This window comes from Melopsittacus undulatus, chromosome Z, assembly GCF_012275295.1.
Source record: "Melopsittacus undulatus isolate bMelUnd1 chromosome Z, bMelUnd1.mat.Z, whole genome shotgun sequence".
Classification (NCBI taxonomy): Eukaryota; Metazoa; Chordata; class Aves; order Psittaciformes; family Psittaculidae; genus Melopsittacus; species Melopsittacus undulatus.
Window position 1 is genome coordinate 22,596,336 of NC_047557.1, and position 14,799 is coordinate 22,611,134.

Below are 14,799 nucleotides of genomic sequence, written 5' to 3' on the forward strand. Positions count from 1 at the left end.
TTTTATTAAACCCTTTATTTTTCCATGAACTGAGAAATCATTGAAGTTACTACATCAATAAACAAATATGATAGAAAGCATATTTTATTCTCCAAGGTTATAATTATTAATTCAAATTAGCAAAATTTTGTGCAGGCATGGACTACAATGAGAGCTACAGAAAAGCAGGTTAGGATTAATTCACAAGGTAACTGTTACTGATATTAAAAAAAATCATCATAGAACATACATATGTCAGCCTCCAAGTAGGACCAGTTTAATTTAAAAATAAAGATGTAGGTCACACTACTCATGAAAGGCTTCTAGACGTATTCTGTTTGGATTTTCCGGATGTCTCAGAGCAATTCCATGTCGCAGCAGCAACTCAAGATAAGGTGGCCAGAATGAGTCATCGATTGGTACATAGGGTTCATGTGGTGTGCGCAGTAATTTGTTTACAAGAATCTGGAAAAGCAAAAGAATAAGACTTCAGAAATGAACAAAACAGCTATATTTTTATCTCCTTTAACTGAATTTATACAAGTTATTGTAATAAGATACTTACATAGGCAACATAAGAAATACAAGACTGCAGAATTCTCCTTTACCCAGACCAAGTTTTCCACTGTCAAAAATTATCAGAGGGTAATTTACAGAGGTATAACTGTAAATGCCTAAAAAAAAATCTGAACATGAAGGTGGTAAACCCTTACATAATTAATCCTTCAACCCGTGTCCATTAATTTAAGATTAAAAGCATTAAATAAGAGGGAAAACTAGATTTCAGCAGTTGCCTCAAAACCATAATGACTTCCTGTCAATAAATGGTACACAGTTACACAGTTTTTCTAAATTTCACTATAAAAGTAATTTTAGACAGGGAAAAATTCTTTTTCCTGTACTTTGTGCCCTTCTGTGTGTAGTGTTAGAAAGAAATACATTTGCAGTTGTTAAAAGTTAAACATCATAGTTTTACCTTAACTTCTTCACATTAAATCTTTCTCATTTCATAATACTTGTTAGGGTAGGACAAGCACTTAACAATTCATCTCCTCCTGACCCTTCTTTACTCCATTGTTCCTGTCTAAATATAGCATTATTTAATGAAGTTAAAAAACTAAGAGTTTTGACTATTTTTTTTTCCTGTTCCCAGAGACCATGTTTATGCCCTTGTAATATTGCTCACGGGGAAAATTGTACACATTAGATTAAATAACCTTACCCATCCTATAGTGCTCTCTCTATTAATCCCATTAATTTAATCTTTCTACTCAGAGCTTCTAAATGTTATAGCTTTCCCAATTTCAGTATGAACAAAATACTCAGTCTGCCTCTATGGCTAAAGAAAAATTCCTCAGTATCGGACTTAACTATATTTTTTTTTTACCCATTACTATTAAACAAGAAAAAATACTGTTCCTCTTTTTCAGAAGATTCTACAGAACTGTACAGTTCATATCTTTTCTATTTATCTGTCTTGATTCTGAGTATTTACTCCAAATGCATTATTTTAGATTAATTATCAGAAAAGACATCTGATTTGCCAAAACAGCCTTTATGGCTGTAACTTGACATATGTTTGTATTGCAAACTGTTTTTCAAATCTTAAACTAGTTCACTAAATTCTCAACCAGAAAGGAATATTCCTCAAACTGTTTAAAAGAACAGCTCATTACTGGAATAAAAAGTAGTATAACAGAAATTCTGAAGTTTGTATGAGAAAAGAGGTTACTGCTTGCTTACTACTTACACTAACTTAATGAAGTAGGTACCAATACACCTAAATAATATAAATGTATATACTTAGCTTGTCAAAACCGATTTATTAAAAATGTAGTTTTATTATTTAACAAACACACACATGAAGATTGAGGAGACATGGTTAGAAACACATGCACTGATTAGAATGCTGTGAATGAATTATGGTTGTACAACAGCAAATCCTAAATCTATAATTATAATACAAAGATGAATTTGTATTTGTCTCTTTAAGAAAGCATTATCTATATCTAACATGACACTTTTGAAATTTAACAGGGACTTGAAGCTAAAACCAAGTTGCTCAACAGGAAAAAACCAACCTCCCATAAAACAAAGATAAGGGACATTGATAGATTACACCAAGACAGTTAAAATTAAAGTAAGTCAAAATTTTTGGAACTATGTTTTTCCAAATGTAAATCCGACATTACTTGGGTGTGCTCACATTTTGAGACTAACAATATCAGAAAAATATGAAGGGCAATATTTAAGCATTACAAGAGCTTTAAATTTTCAATTCCATAGGGAACATGGCTATTTTAAATTCTGTTTTCAAACTCTACCTAATTTGGAATTAACAGACATGCTGAGATACTTGAAGCATGTAAAACTATTTTGATGATGTAAGTCCAAAGTCAGGGCTTTAAAGTAAAACAATGTCATAGTGACCAGATCATAGCATCTTAATACCAGAACACTGTTATTAATCAAGTTTTCCATCAGGCGGGTGGAAGGGAGAGACCAAAACAATTTCCCCCAGGGAGGTCTTACATATAGGTGCTTAAAACTGCCTGAAGAATTAGGACTGGGGAGGAACAGGAAAATTCATGTCAAATGACACGCTTAAAACATGAAGGAACAAGGTTAGTGAAATGATTATTAATGCTCCTTCAAAATCATGCTTTGGAGTTCAAATTAATTTTAATGAATTTGCAATGTGATTAATGTGCGATGTGACTAAAAATACTAAGCAATTCAGGCCTAAATATATGCCAGCATATATGGCATATACGTACAGCATATATATAAAATTAACTAGAAATGGATGAATCTGATTGATTTCCTCATTTGAGAAGATAATTCAATTAATACACACAATTACACATTAAATAGTCCTTTCATAACTATTATCCAATGACCAGAAAAAGGGAGATATAACCCCCATTTTTAAGAAGGGGAAAGTGGAAGACCCAGAAAACTACAGACCAGTCAGTCTCACCTTAGTCATTCACAAGATCATGGAGCAGATTCTCCCAGAAACCATGCTAGGACACATGAAAAACAACAAAGTGACTGGCGACAGCCAACTTGGCTTCACGAAGGGTGAATCATGCCTGACCAATTTGGTGGACTTCTGTGATGAACACACACTGGTCTATAAGGGAAGTGCAGCTGATATGGACTTGTGCAAGGCACTTCACACAGTCCTGCACAACACCCTTGTCTCTAAACAAGGATGTCTCTATGTCCATGGAGAGACATAAATTTGATTGATGGATCACTTTGGGGATAAAGAATTGGCTGGATGGATACACACAGAGAGTAGTGGTTAATGGCTGAATGTCCAGCTGGAGACCACTAATGAGTGGTGTCCCTTAGGCGTTAGTGTTGGGATGGATCCATCTTTGTCAGCAACATGGACAGTGGGATCAAGCACACCCTCAGCAAGTTTGCTGATGACACCAAGCTGTGTGGTCCAGCTGATATGCTGGAGGGAAGGAATGCCATCCAGAGGGACCTTGCACACCTTGACACGCTTGAGAGGTGGCCAATGCCAACCTCATGAAGTCCAACAAAGAGAAGAGCAAGGTCCGGCATCTGGGTCAGGGCAATCCCAGGCACAGATACAGGTTGGGCAGAGAAGAGATTCAGAGCAGCCCTGCGGAGGACTTGGGGGGTGTTGGTTGCTGAGAAAATGAACATTAGCCAGCTTCAGTGTGTGTTTGCAGCCCAGAAATCAACTGTGTCCTGGGCTGCATCGAAAAGAGTGTGACCAGCAGGTCAAAGGAGGTGATCCTGCTCCTCTACTCTGGTCTTGTGAGACCTCACTTGGAGTATTGTGTGCAGTTCTGGTGTTCTCAGCATAAGAAGGACATGGAACTGTTAGAACAAGTGCAGAGGAGGGCCATGAGGATGATCAGGGGACTGGAGCACCTCCCATATGAAGACAGGCTGAGAAAGTTGGGACTGCTCAGCCTGGAGAAGAGAAGGCTGCATGGAGACCTCATAGCAGTCTTCCAGTATCTGAAGGGGACCTATAGGGATGCTGGGGAGGGACTCTTCATTAGGGACTGTAGTGGGTAATAGGTAAATGGGCTAAATGTAAATGGTAATGGGTTTATACTAAAACAGGGGAAGTTCAGGTTAGATATAAGGCAGAAGTTCTTTACTGTGAGGGTGGTCAGGCACTGGAACAGGTTACTCAGAGAAGTTGTGGATGCCCCATCCCTGGCAGTGTTCAAGGCCAGGTAGACAGGGCCTTGAGTAATCTGGTCTAATGGGAGAGGTCCCTGTCCTTGGCATGGTAGGTTGAAACTACACTATCTTTAAGGTCCTTTACAACCCTAAACATTTTATGATTTATATATTTTTTTAAGTGATTTTTCCATACAAGTTTTACTGAAACAGTACAAAAATATATAATGAAATCCAATAAGTCAGTTTAGTTGTTAAGCACAGCACTTCTTTCCCTTAATATGAGCTAGTAGGGCTCATAGAATTCCTTGAAATAACTACTATAAAATTAAGAAATGAGGGATAATCATACTTTGTATTAAACTGAAGATTTAGTTACCTAAACTGTTACTGCACATTTTTTTTTAAATAGGAGTTTAATTTGACAGGAATTAAAACAGAAACCTGACATAACATTCTTAAGCATTCTACTTTTCAATTAAATATCTTAACTGTATGTCATATGATGTTATTTATCTTATTAATGTATTATGGTCAGATCTGAGTATTGGAAAATGCCCCAAATCTCTATATAACAAAGCCATCTCACCTCTAATATATCTGGCAGTGATTTCAGTTCTACAATTGGCTCTTCTTGAGAATTCTGCAACGATAACCACCCCCCAGATGAATTAACAAAAAACAAAGCTAAAGTCAGGAAAAACGTTAACTGGCAAATAAAAATAATCACACAATTATTTGATTGCATAGTACACAACGGATGAAGAATTTTACTTAGGTTTAGTCGTGACAGAAATAACAAGGTAGTATTTAAATCTACCAGTTCAATATAATACACTTTAAATATAACAATTTTTGAATTAATTCTAAAAGAGATTAACCTTAAATGATCAGTGTATATCTAGCTGGGTTTATGTTTAAATAAAACCAAGTACATTATATTCATAATTAGTACAGTGCAAAACATATTCATATGACCTGTTAGGAAAAAATGGCTTTTTGTGAACTGTGGGAAAATGTTTATAATACACATTTTGACACAGCTAAAGACTTCACTTCATAGTGCCTAAATATATTTCATGATTTTCTTATGAATGTTTGGTCTGATTTCAATTTTTGGGGAAAAAAAATCTGTAATAAAATATCATTAGAAAATTACTTGTTTTAATTTAAGCAAATCTATCAATTTCCCTATGAACTGATATGGATTCCTTAGGCAGCAACACCAACAAAACCGCTTGTGCTGCTGCATGGTGAACCTGATTCTTTTATTTTTCTATTTTATCCTTCCCCATCCCCATCCATGTCACATTCAACAAAATAAAGGAGATAATACAGCATTGGCAGGGCAGGTCTGCTCACTCAGCTGTGAGACTGATCTGAAATCAGACTCTACTGTCCATTGTCTCAAAGATTGCTACCAGAAGCTGAGATGGGATTCCAGGGCCCATTGTCTGAAGAGATTGGTGTAAGGAGTTGAAATGGGACTCCACGCTGATCATTGTCTCAGAGATGGGTGGGAGGAGCTGAGATAAGAAGCCAGTGTCCATTGCCTGAGAGAAGGGTGTGAGGAACTGAAATGGGACTTGATCATCCATTGCCTCAGAGATGGGTGGGAAGAGCTAAGTCTTCTGTTCACTACCTCGAGGTCTGGAGTGAGGAATTACTGCCCATTATCCCAAGAATTGCTGCAGACACTTTGTGTGCAGACACATGCAGTTGAAGAGCTGGCTGCAAGGCCAGCAAAACTGGTCCACAAGAAACATGTAATATGTGACACTAAGAACAGAGGTACCCCTCCTAACTCATTATAAAAGGGGGAAAAGGTAATCACCCCCCCCAAAAAAAATACAACCCAAGAAAACATCACCATGAGGGCAAATCCAGGAAAGCACATCTTCAGAAGGACTACTCTAGAAGGACACTCCACAAGGACACCCACTTGACAGCTACCTCCAACAACTATTACAGACTCTTGGGGACACTCTGCTCAGATACTGACTACGAAACCCTGAAAGACTCACACCACCTCCGATACTGACTACAGACCCTGGAGGACTCCCACTACCTCCTATACTGACTACAGACCCTGGAGGACTCCCACCACCTCCAACAATGCAAAGGATGTCCAGGACACAGCTGGATCCACAGCTCTCTCTCTGCACCCCAAATTCTTCCTTCATTTCTATTTTTTCCCCAATTTTTAAGCAGGAAGCTCAGCATTTATTTAACTTAAAAGACACCTTGTCCATTCCAAGGAGATTCTTGACATGTTCTTCTTGACGCAAAGGATATTTGTTAACATATGACTTTTCATACACCTTAACTTAAAAAAAAAATCTTTTTATCTGAGATTTAAAATGCAAGAAAATTCTTACTGCAACTACTACCGATAGCAAAAGTGTTGGGCCATAGCAACAGAAGCTAACCTGGGCTGCTGTGATTCATTCTTTCTTCCCACTCCCTAACCTAGATGCAGGTGCCTGGTGAAAGAAGGGTGGAACCAGAACAGCAGTATAAGCAAAATATAATACTCTGTTTGAAAGTGATTGAAAACGACTTTGAAAATGGACATCATGCCTTGAAGGTTCCATGTGGTATTTTTCGTGCAATATATATACTTCTGTGCAAATGTAAGATTTAATTTAACAATGACAGCAACAAAAAGCTCAGGGTTCATCAGTTGAGATTAACAGGAAGAAAATAAACACAGGAGTGTTATTAGCTGTTTTTGTGATAACTGTAAGCTAGCAGGTATTCACCCATTTCCAAAAAAGATGACTCCAAGTGGAAGCAAATACAGAAAATTGGTCTTACTAGGATAACCCAGGCTTACAGAAGAATAATAAAAGAGGTTTTCTAGTTCAATTCACAAAACAAAGAAGCAGGGTGTACAAGATTGCTGTCTGTAAATATACAGGAGGAGTAAATACAAGAAAGAGCTATTCTAAGGACAACACTGCCTCAGAACATATGGATCTGTGTTAGACTAATAAATTTAGATGGGAAGTTAGGAGACAGTTTGTAAGGTACTAGAATAAACCCAGTGTAAGCAGCAGTAATAAAAATAATTAGTTTTAAAATAGAGCGCAATTACATTAAAGATATTACATTATGTGGTTGTCTGAAATAGTAGGGAAGTGTATTGAAGAAAAGCTATTTCTGTATTACAATTTTGAAAATCAAAAATCAACCCTTATTTTTTTCCTAGCTTTTTTTGTAGCTAATCTTTCAAATAGTAATGGTAAAGGTCTATTTTTCTTTAAATTTATTATGCAAAGTACTCCCTAATTTCCCTAAAGTTTTAAGGTAATTTTTGGTCCAGTTTGCCTGAACAGAAACTGGCGGTTAACATTCCAAACTGCACTGTAATTATAAACACTTGTCCTTATTATTGTTCCAAAAACATTGTTAGACAATTAAAATTTACTTTGCCAATGAAAACATTAATCCACTTGCCTAGTCCAGTAAAAGAAAATGGAACAATTTGGAGTGAACCCCTCACCAATTCCAAATTTGGCACAGCTTGCAGTTCACTAAGAAATACAATACATTGCCATGCATCAAACTGGGTAAACTACTCAGCTGGGAACAGCCTTAAATAATATAAACCAACCTGAAGAATATCAGTATCAAACCTAGAAAATATATAATGTCAAAACTAAAGGATCAGCTGTAAGACCTATACTTACTTCAAAATATAACTGCAGATTCTATGCTAGTGACTTAAAAAAGATCTTGCATCTAATTGAACATTCAAAATTTAATAGTTCTTAAGAAAATCTTACCTTCCCTTCAGCTCTTCCATCTTCCTCTGGAGGAGGAAAATGTTCTTCCAGGAATTCCTCCAGAGCAGTCAGTATTTTTTTCTTATATACCTTTAGTTGCAAGATTTTCTTTTTCTGTTCCTGAAATGCTGTAGTACCCAAACTACTAACAGAAACATAGCAGTAGAATATGAAATTTAATAAAATAAATAAGAAGTTCTTAACTAAAAAAAATCCCTTGCTTTCTATTGTTGTAAGTTCAACACTTTGAATCACAGGATATAAGCAGATAATAGCATCATCTTCTGTGTTTCAAATATGGCTGAGTTATTTTTCATCTATTTAACAGAAGAAGGAGAAAAAGTTCATTTGCTCTTGTTGATATTGAATTTTTTAATATAAAAAAATGTGGAAATACCTTTTATTGGAAACTTGTTCAACTTTTTTTTTTGTCTCTTCTTGAGTTCTACTAAGAGTATCTATTAACTGCTTCTGTTCTTCATACCACTGCTGTTCTCTGAAACATGAAAAGTAGGAAATGTTGCAACAAATAAAACAGTTTCCCTGGACTGTCAAAAAAGGTAATATATCCTGACAAAGCTTACAGCATTCATAAGTTCAAATTATTATATTACCTTTTCAGGTCTTCTTCCAGGCTTTTATCCTTTAACTGAGCTAATACCAGCACATTTTCAAGATCATCCTTTACTTTCTGTAACTATAAAAAAGTACAAGTAAACCTACGGTTTGCAGGTAGCCCAGTCTGTAATATTTTTTCTAGGTAAACTTACTTCCGTAAACCTTCTGGAGAGCCCAAATTATCTGTAATTTCTTAAATACAGCTATAGAGTGACACACTAGTTTTAAATCCAGTTGAGCTATTTAAAATTATACTGCCACCAGCTGCTCATTTGTGTCTTGAAGCTTTGACCTGAAGCAGATTATGGAGCACACACATGAACTGCTCATCTGATGAAAGACTGAGGAGAAAACATCTGCAGTACCAGGGCTGCATTGTCTCAATCAGTGCGGCTGTTTACAAGAATAAATCCATGCTAGTTGCACCAACATAAAATACATAGCACTCAAAAAACGGATACTGCAAAAAAACTATTTTTATTACTAACTGCATCCATGAATTAAATGGTCCTCAGTAATATGGACATTCCTGGGAGATGCAAAAGGGAGAAATAAAACTACTTCAGCCAGAAGCTATATGTGCTGCTAAAGATAGGGAAGAACAGACTCACAGTAGACTGAGTTTTTCATTAGTGCATTAAATTCCACAAAGTAGTATTTCTAATAGTTTATGTGTTTTGTTTTGGTTTGTTTAATATATGATTTGGATATATTCTGCCTCCTTCCACAGGAGGAACTTTTATATTTATCTCAAAGAAATAAAAATTTGGAGAATATTCTACAGAAGCAAACACTCTCCATCTATGCAACATCTGGAAAAAAAAATCAGAATCCTAAATACAGCACAAAATGCGATATTAAATCGAATATTCTATAGCAATGCAATCAAATGAAAGTTTGTAACCAAAGAACTTCTTAATAATGACTCTGAACTGTGGTTGTTTCCTATTATGACTGACACTAGAAAAAGGAAAGCAGCTAGGAAGAAGAAAACCAAAAAGTAGTGGTATGGGGTTTGGGTTTTTTTCTTGGGGGGGAGGGAGATTTTTTTTTTTTTTAAGCCATAACCACATTCTCAGGTCACACTGTATACCAATGTGCAGTCTATATAGTGTAATGATAACCCTAAGACATTCTTGATTTGATCTTTCTTCCAAGGCTGGAAGAACTCAGTAAGGTATTTGCAAATTATTGCCACAGAAATCTAAATCTGAGAATATTGACTTCTGTGTAATATATAATGTTACATTATTTTATATCAACTATAAAATGCAAAATATAAAAACCTTCTGTTAAAAATATTCACTACAACTAGGAAATTTTTCTAGTCATAATACAGGGGGAGAAAAACATTATAACAATGCCTAAAGAAACATACACTGTATCCTAGCAGTAGTGTGCCACAGGAATACTTACAGGAAAATGCAGCAACTGTACATAACTTTTTCCAAAGAAAAAAAGTTACTATGTTTTGACAAACAAAAAGACTTACCTCTTTTTTTCCTAATGACAACAGTAGATCTGGATTGGTAGAAATAACTGAAAAAGAAAACGATTTTGGGTTTTTTATTTTTTACATTAGATGACACAGACTTGTTTATACTGAAAAGCAGTCTGGCTGGTGAAAATCTTGTGTAGCCCCTAAAGAACTAGTTTGGCTGTAAACAGCAGTTTAACAACATTTTGTGGTGTCCTGATGGGCTAACCTACTGTCACTTTTCAGCAAGTTAAATTAAGACTGAAAAAAGTGTGGTGTTAATGCTTCCACATTATTTTTTACACCTGAACTAGCTCAGGTATACAGGTACATAATACTGAACGCGAACTACAGTCATACTTCAAGATAAGCATGCCTATTTTTTCAGTGGAAGGGATTCTATCAACATTACCAATGTGGGCAATTAAAACCTTCCAGTCTTTCAATTTCTTGTTAAACAGCTTTCTGAAGGCTTTACAGTCCTGATCAAGCACATCAGATTTAAAAAACTTAGAATTTCATCATCAATACTGTTCAGAAAAACAGCTACAGGTAGGGAGATGAAAGCCCTAGCAAGGCCAATATCCCAACTAAAACCATAAGCAACAGCAGTATTTAACGGAAAGTACTGCAATATTGAAGGATCTGGGAATGCTTCCCCAGAATACTTCTGCAAAACACAGCGATTTATGGCTCTTGAATTTTCTGAATACCGAATTGTGTTTGATAGCCTTCAATGGACTTCAATCAGTTCTCAGCTCCATGCCAACTTGCAGCATCTGCATAATCATAGGACTTTTGAAAAAGTGAAGCATTTGAATCTCTTAAAAGTAGAAATGAAAGCTACTGTAACAGACTTAAATCTTAATATGACAGTAATATTTTTTGCCCAAGCTTGGGCTCCAAATCACTCATCTTAAAAATAATTACTCCAATCAAAGCTTTACCTTGAACAAAAAGGAAAACCTTTAATCCTCCCATAGAATCATAGAATAGTTAGAGTTGGAAAGGACCTTAAGATCATGCAGTTCCAACCCCCTGCCATGGGCAGGGACACCTCACAGTAAACCATGTCATCCAACGCTCTGTCCAGCCTGGCCTTGAACACCACCAAGGATGGAGCATTCACAACTTCCCTGGTCAACCCATTCCAGTGCCTCACCACCCTCATAGTAAGGATCTTCTTCCTTATATCCAATCTAAACTTCCTCTGTTTAAGTTTTAACCCATTACCCCTTGTCCTATCACTACAGTTCCTAACGAAGAATCCCTCACCAGCATGCCTATAGGCCCTCTTCAGATACTGGAAGGCTGCTATGAGGTCTCCATGCAGCCTTCTCTTCTCCAGGCTGAACAGCCCCAACTTTCTCAGTCTGTCTTCATACAGGAGGTGCTCCAGTCCCCTGATCATCCTTGTAGCCTCTTCTGAACTTGTTCCAGCAGTTCCATGTCCTTTTTATGTTGAGGACACCAGAACTGCGCACAATACTCCAAGTGAGGTCTCCCGAGAACAGAGTAGAGGGGCAGGATCACCTCCTTTCACCTGCTGGTCACACTCTTTTTGAAGCATTAAACATCTACCAAATACAATACAGTTGATTTCATAAGTGTATAGAAGCACGTTTTGGGGTAATTTTATAGCTTTTATCTCCACAAAGTTTGAGAAGGCTTAGATCAGCAGTGTTTGTTCGTAGATGAAATAAGCAGAACTACTGATCATCACAATAAAACCCCTTTTACCTGGAGAATTACTGTCATTAAATCTTAACACAAAAATTTGAGCACAATGATCCCAAATTAAGCTTATGTTTAAGAGCTGTTGGAGGTAATGTTTTATGCTATTATTAGGGCAAGTTTTCTTTAATGAAATGAATATCCTACATACCCACATACACATGATAAAATTCACTGGTGTGCTTTTATTAATTGAAGGAAACCATATAAATCTCCCTGGCTCCAGTTATAGTGAGTCCTCACTACCTGGAATTATCAATTTCTACTACTGGTTTCTAACCCTTCTTTTAAAACTTTTTTAAAAAAACCCACTATTTTTAGATACCTAATACCAAGTATGTGCTACACATTCAATATTCATATTGTTTAAGTATCACAACAGAAGGCCATATCTGCCTAGGAAAGATATTGGTAACCCTAACTTAGTGAAGGATTAGTACAGATCTAAGACACTAGGACAACGTATTTATGGCCGAAAGAACATCAGTTGCTTTATCTATTATCAGGTAAAGCTTCTTCAGTTCTGAATCACTACATTTGCAAAAATTAAATGTCAAAAAGAGTTGCCTAGTAATACACAGTACAATTACTAAGCAAAATACTACCAGATACCATGAACATAAAAGCAACTACTATGCACATTTATACAGAAACTCCTATTAAAATAGAAGGAATTTGGCATAATACTAATATTTTGCAGAGAAAAATAGAAATTATGCAGACACCACAACTATTTTATAGTTTATAATATGGTTGATTCCACTTCCTTATTTTGCAAAGGCATGAGTTAAAGTCTATTTTATAAGACAAATGCTTGTTAAAGTTTTAATTCAGCTGATTTTGCAGCTCTAGAACTACATAAACAGTACCAGACATTTAGAAAGAGACTAAAGTAAGAGCTTTGAACAAAAATTTGCATTGTGGATTTAAGTCTCTGTGCCAATATTGTGCCCAAAGAAATGTAGAACTGCCAAGTTGTAACCTCTGAAAATAAGGTTTAAAATTGAAACACTGTCAGGCCTTCATTTACAAGAAATGACCTGGCCATTACTAAAAGCAGAAACCAAATAAGACAACCTGTCATTCATGCTCTATTAGTAAATTATATTAAATTAGTATTTCTGCTATTCCTAGTTGAAAACACTGAATTTATCTAAGGAAGTAATTCTTCCTTCAAAACAAAGAGTAGAAAGAAGCAAAGATGGACAAAAAAGGCAAAGCTTTGGCTGTAAAATATTTGCATTATAATGTGCATACATCACTTCTCTAGCACAAAATTAAGATTTCTAACAAATCTTATCACCTGGGAGCAAGTAAGAATGATTGAGCAAAGCAAGTCAGCAAGCAAACAGGTCAAGCCCCAAGAATATTTTTAAGCAAATAGCTTTAAATTTAAATTGATTACATACTTAAATAAGAAACCCTAACATCTCCAGGTATTCTACCCAAATAAAAAAATGTAAGTGCTTCCAATTAATTTGCCTTAAGCCAGAAGCTTATTCATGAGCAGCGGCCAAGAACCAGCATTTCCCAAATTCAATGTCATATGTTTGGTCTACTGAACTTCAAAAGAAGCTGAGACATTACTTTAATGGTCATCTGAAAATGCATTCTGATTTGGACAAATAACAAGGATACTGGAAATCACTATCTGCTGTCTAAAACACATTCCTGTCATTTTCTAAACAGTAAAAAACCCAAGCCTCTTCTGTGGTAAAAAAAAAGTCAAATGAGTCAATGTGTCCACTTAAAAATTAACTAGTAAGTTTTAATAATGAGTTGAAAGATGCTAACAAGTCCTTGACAGGAGACATAAGACTGAGTGCTACCAGAATACAAATGATACTCTAGTGTGAACTGTTTCTGAAGTCTCCAAATGGGACATCTGAAAAACCAGACTACTTCACTCACACTCAGATGGCCACATCAAGCAAGGCCACATCAGCCTTGCAACATAATGAAATCAGACAGTACTGACACTTATGCACAAAAAATATTTTGAAGAACAGAGGGAATTTATATCTTTTGACTGATGATGCCTAACAAACTTAAGAGCTACTATTTGTCTCAGTTATTTTTCCTTCTCAGGATCAGTAAGTGATCTGGATTCCTATGTTAAAATAAACTGAAATGTCTTTTACCATCTTTTCTTGACTCAAAATCTCTGACCTTTGTTAAATCCAAGATAAGACATTTTGTTACTATCTAATGGTCTTACCACTAAAGTCTTATTTCAAAGTTTCAGCTAGTACATCATAATAAGACATACTTTCTTTAAGTATTAAAACAAAAATAAAAAATCAAATGTGTTATGGTTAAAAATATGTATGGACAAATTATCATTAGTTTATTAGCAAAACTTGCAAAGATAAAAATTTGTCCACTTCTTAAAAGACAGAATGAACACAATTATTTGCGAAAGTAGTTCTCTCTTAAAAATACAAACGAAAAAAAGAAAATCAAAGAAAGGAGAAACCTGCTGGAGGGTAACAGCATAATTGACTTCTGTGATTTTGTTAGGAGGTCTAAGAGTTATTTTTTTCCATTTAACTGACTGATGAATGATGATATGAATCATGTATTTATTTGTCCAGAAATATGAGATTAAGTTGTAGTAGAATTCAAAGTGAATTCTGTGTTCACTTAGAACTGAAGTGCAAAACAAGCATAAAAATAAAACATACATGTTACTGTGGGAAGAATTTAAGTAGTTACAGTATGAAAATACAATCAGCAGATATTCAATACACAGTTTAAGATGCCTAGATGAAAAAGACTTCTCAGATGTCTATATAGAGTATACCTTACATGGAAGCTATTACTTACTTTCAGGACGTCTTTTTTGCCACTGATTATATTCTGCTGCCAAAGCTTTCATGTGCATGATAGACAAGGAACCCTGTATAAGAAGAAAAGAAGCACCTTTTAAAGTGTGTAGAGTTACACTGGAGTAAAATGAGATAAAATAGTGTATAAACTTAATAATGGAATTTCTACAACAGGGGACATCAAACAAGCATCCCCAGA

The 14,799-nt window shown here is 35.6% G+C and overlaps 1 protein-coding gene across 3 annotated transcripts in view; it reads right to left on the reverse strand.

The window, feature by feature from the left end:
* The window catches only part of CENPK (centromere protein K), a 22,115-nt gene continuing 7,316 nt past the window's right edge, over positions 1–14,799 (reverse strand). For 2 of the 3 annotated variants that reach the window (XM_031051642.2, XM_031051644.2), the window contains exons 4-10: positions 14,599–14,671; positions 10,054–10,100; positions 8,558–8,640; positions 8,341–8,439; positions 7,944–8,088; positions 4,745–4,798; positions 1–444 (exon numbers count right to left, since the gene is read on the reverse strand). In XM_031051642.2, the coding sequence (XP_030907502.2) occupies positions 286–444; positions 4,745–4,798; positions 7,944–8,088; positions 8,341–8,439; positions 8,558–8,640; positions 10,054–10,100; positions 14,599–14,671 (660 nt within the window). In that variant the 3' untranslated portion in view covers positions 1–285. The remainder of the gene's footprint in view (positions 445–4,744; positions 4,799–7,943; positions 8,089–8,340; positions 8,440–8,557; positions 8,641–10,053; positions 10,101–14,598; positions 14,672–14,799) is intronic. The other variant, XM_031051643.2, reaches the window with a different exon arrangement.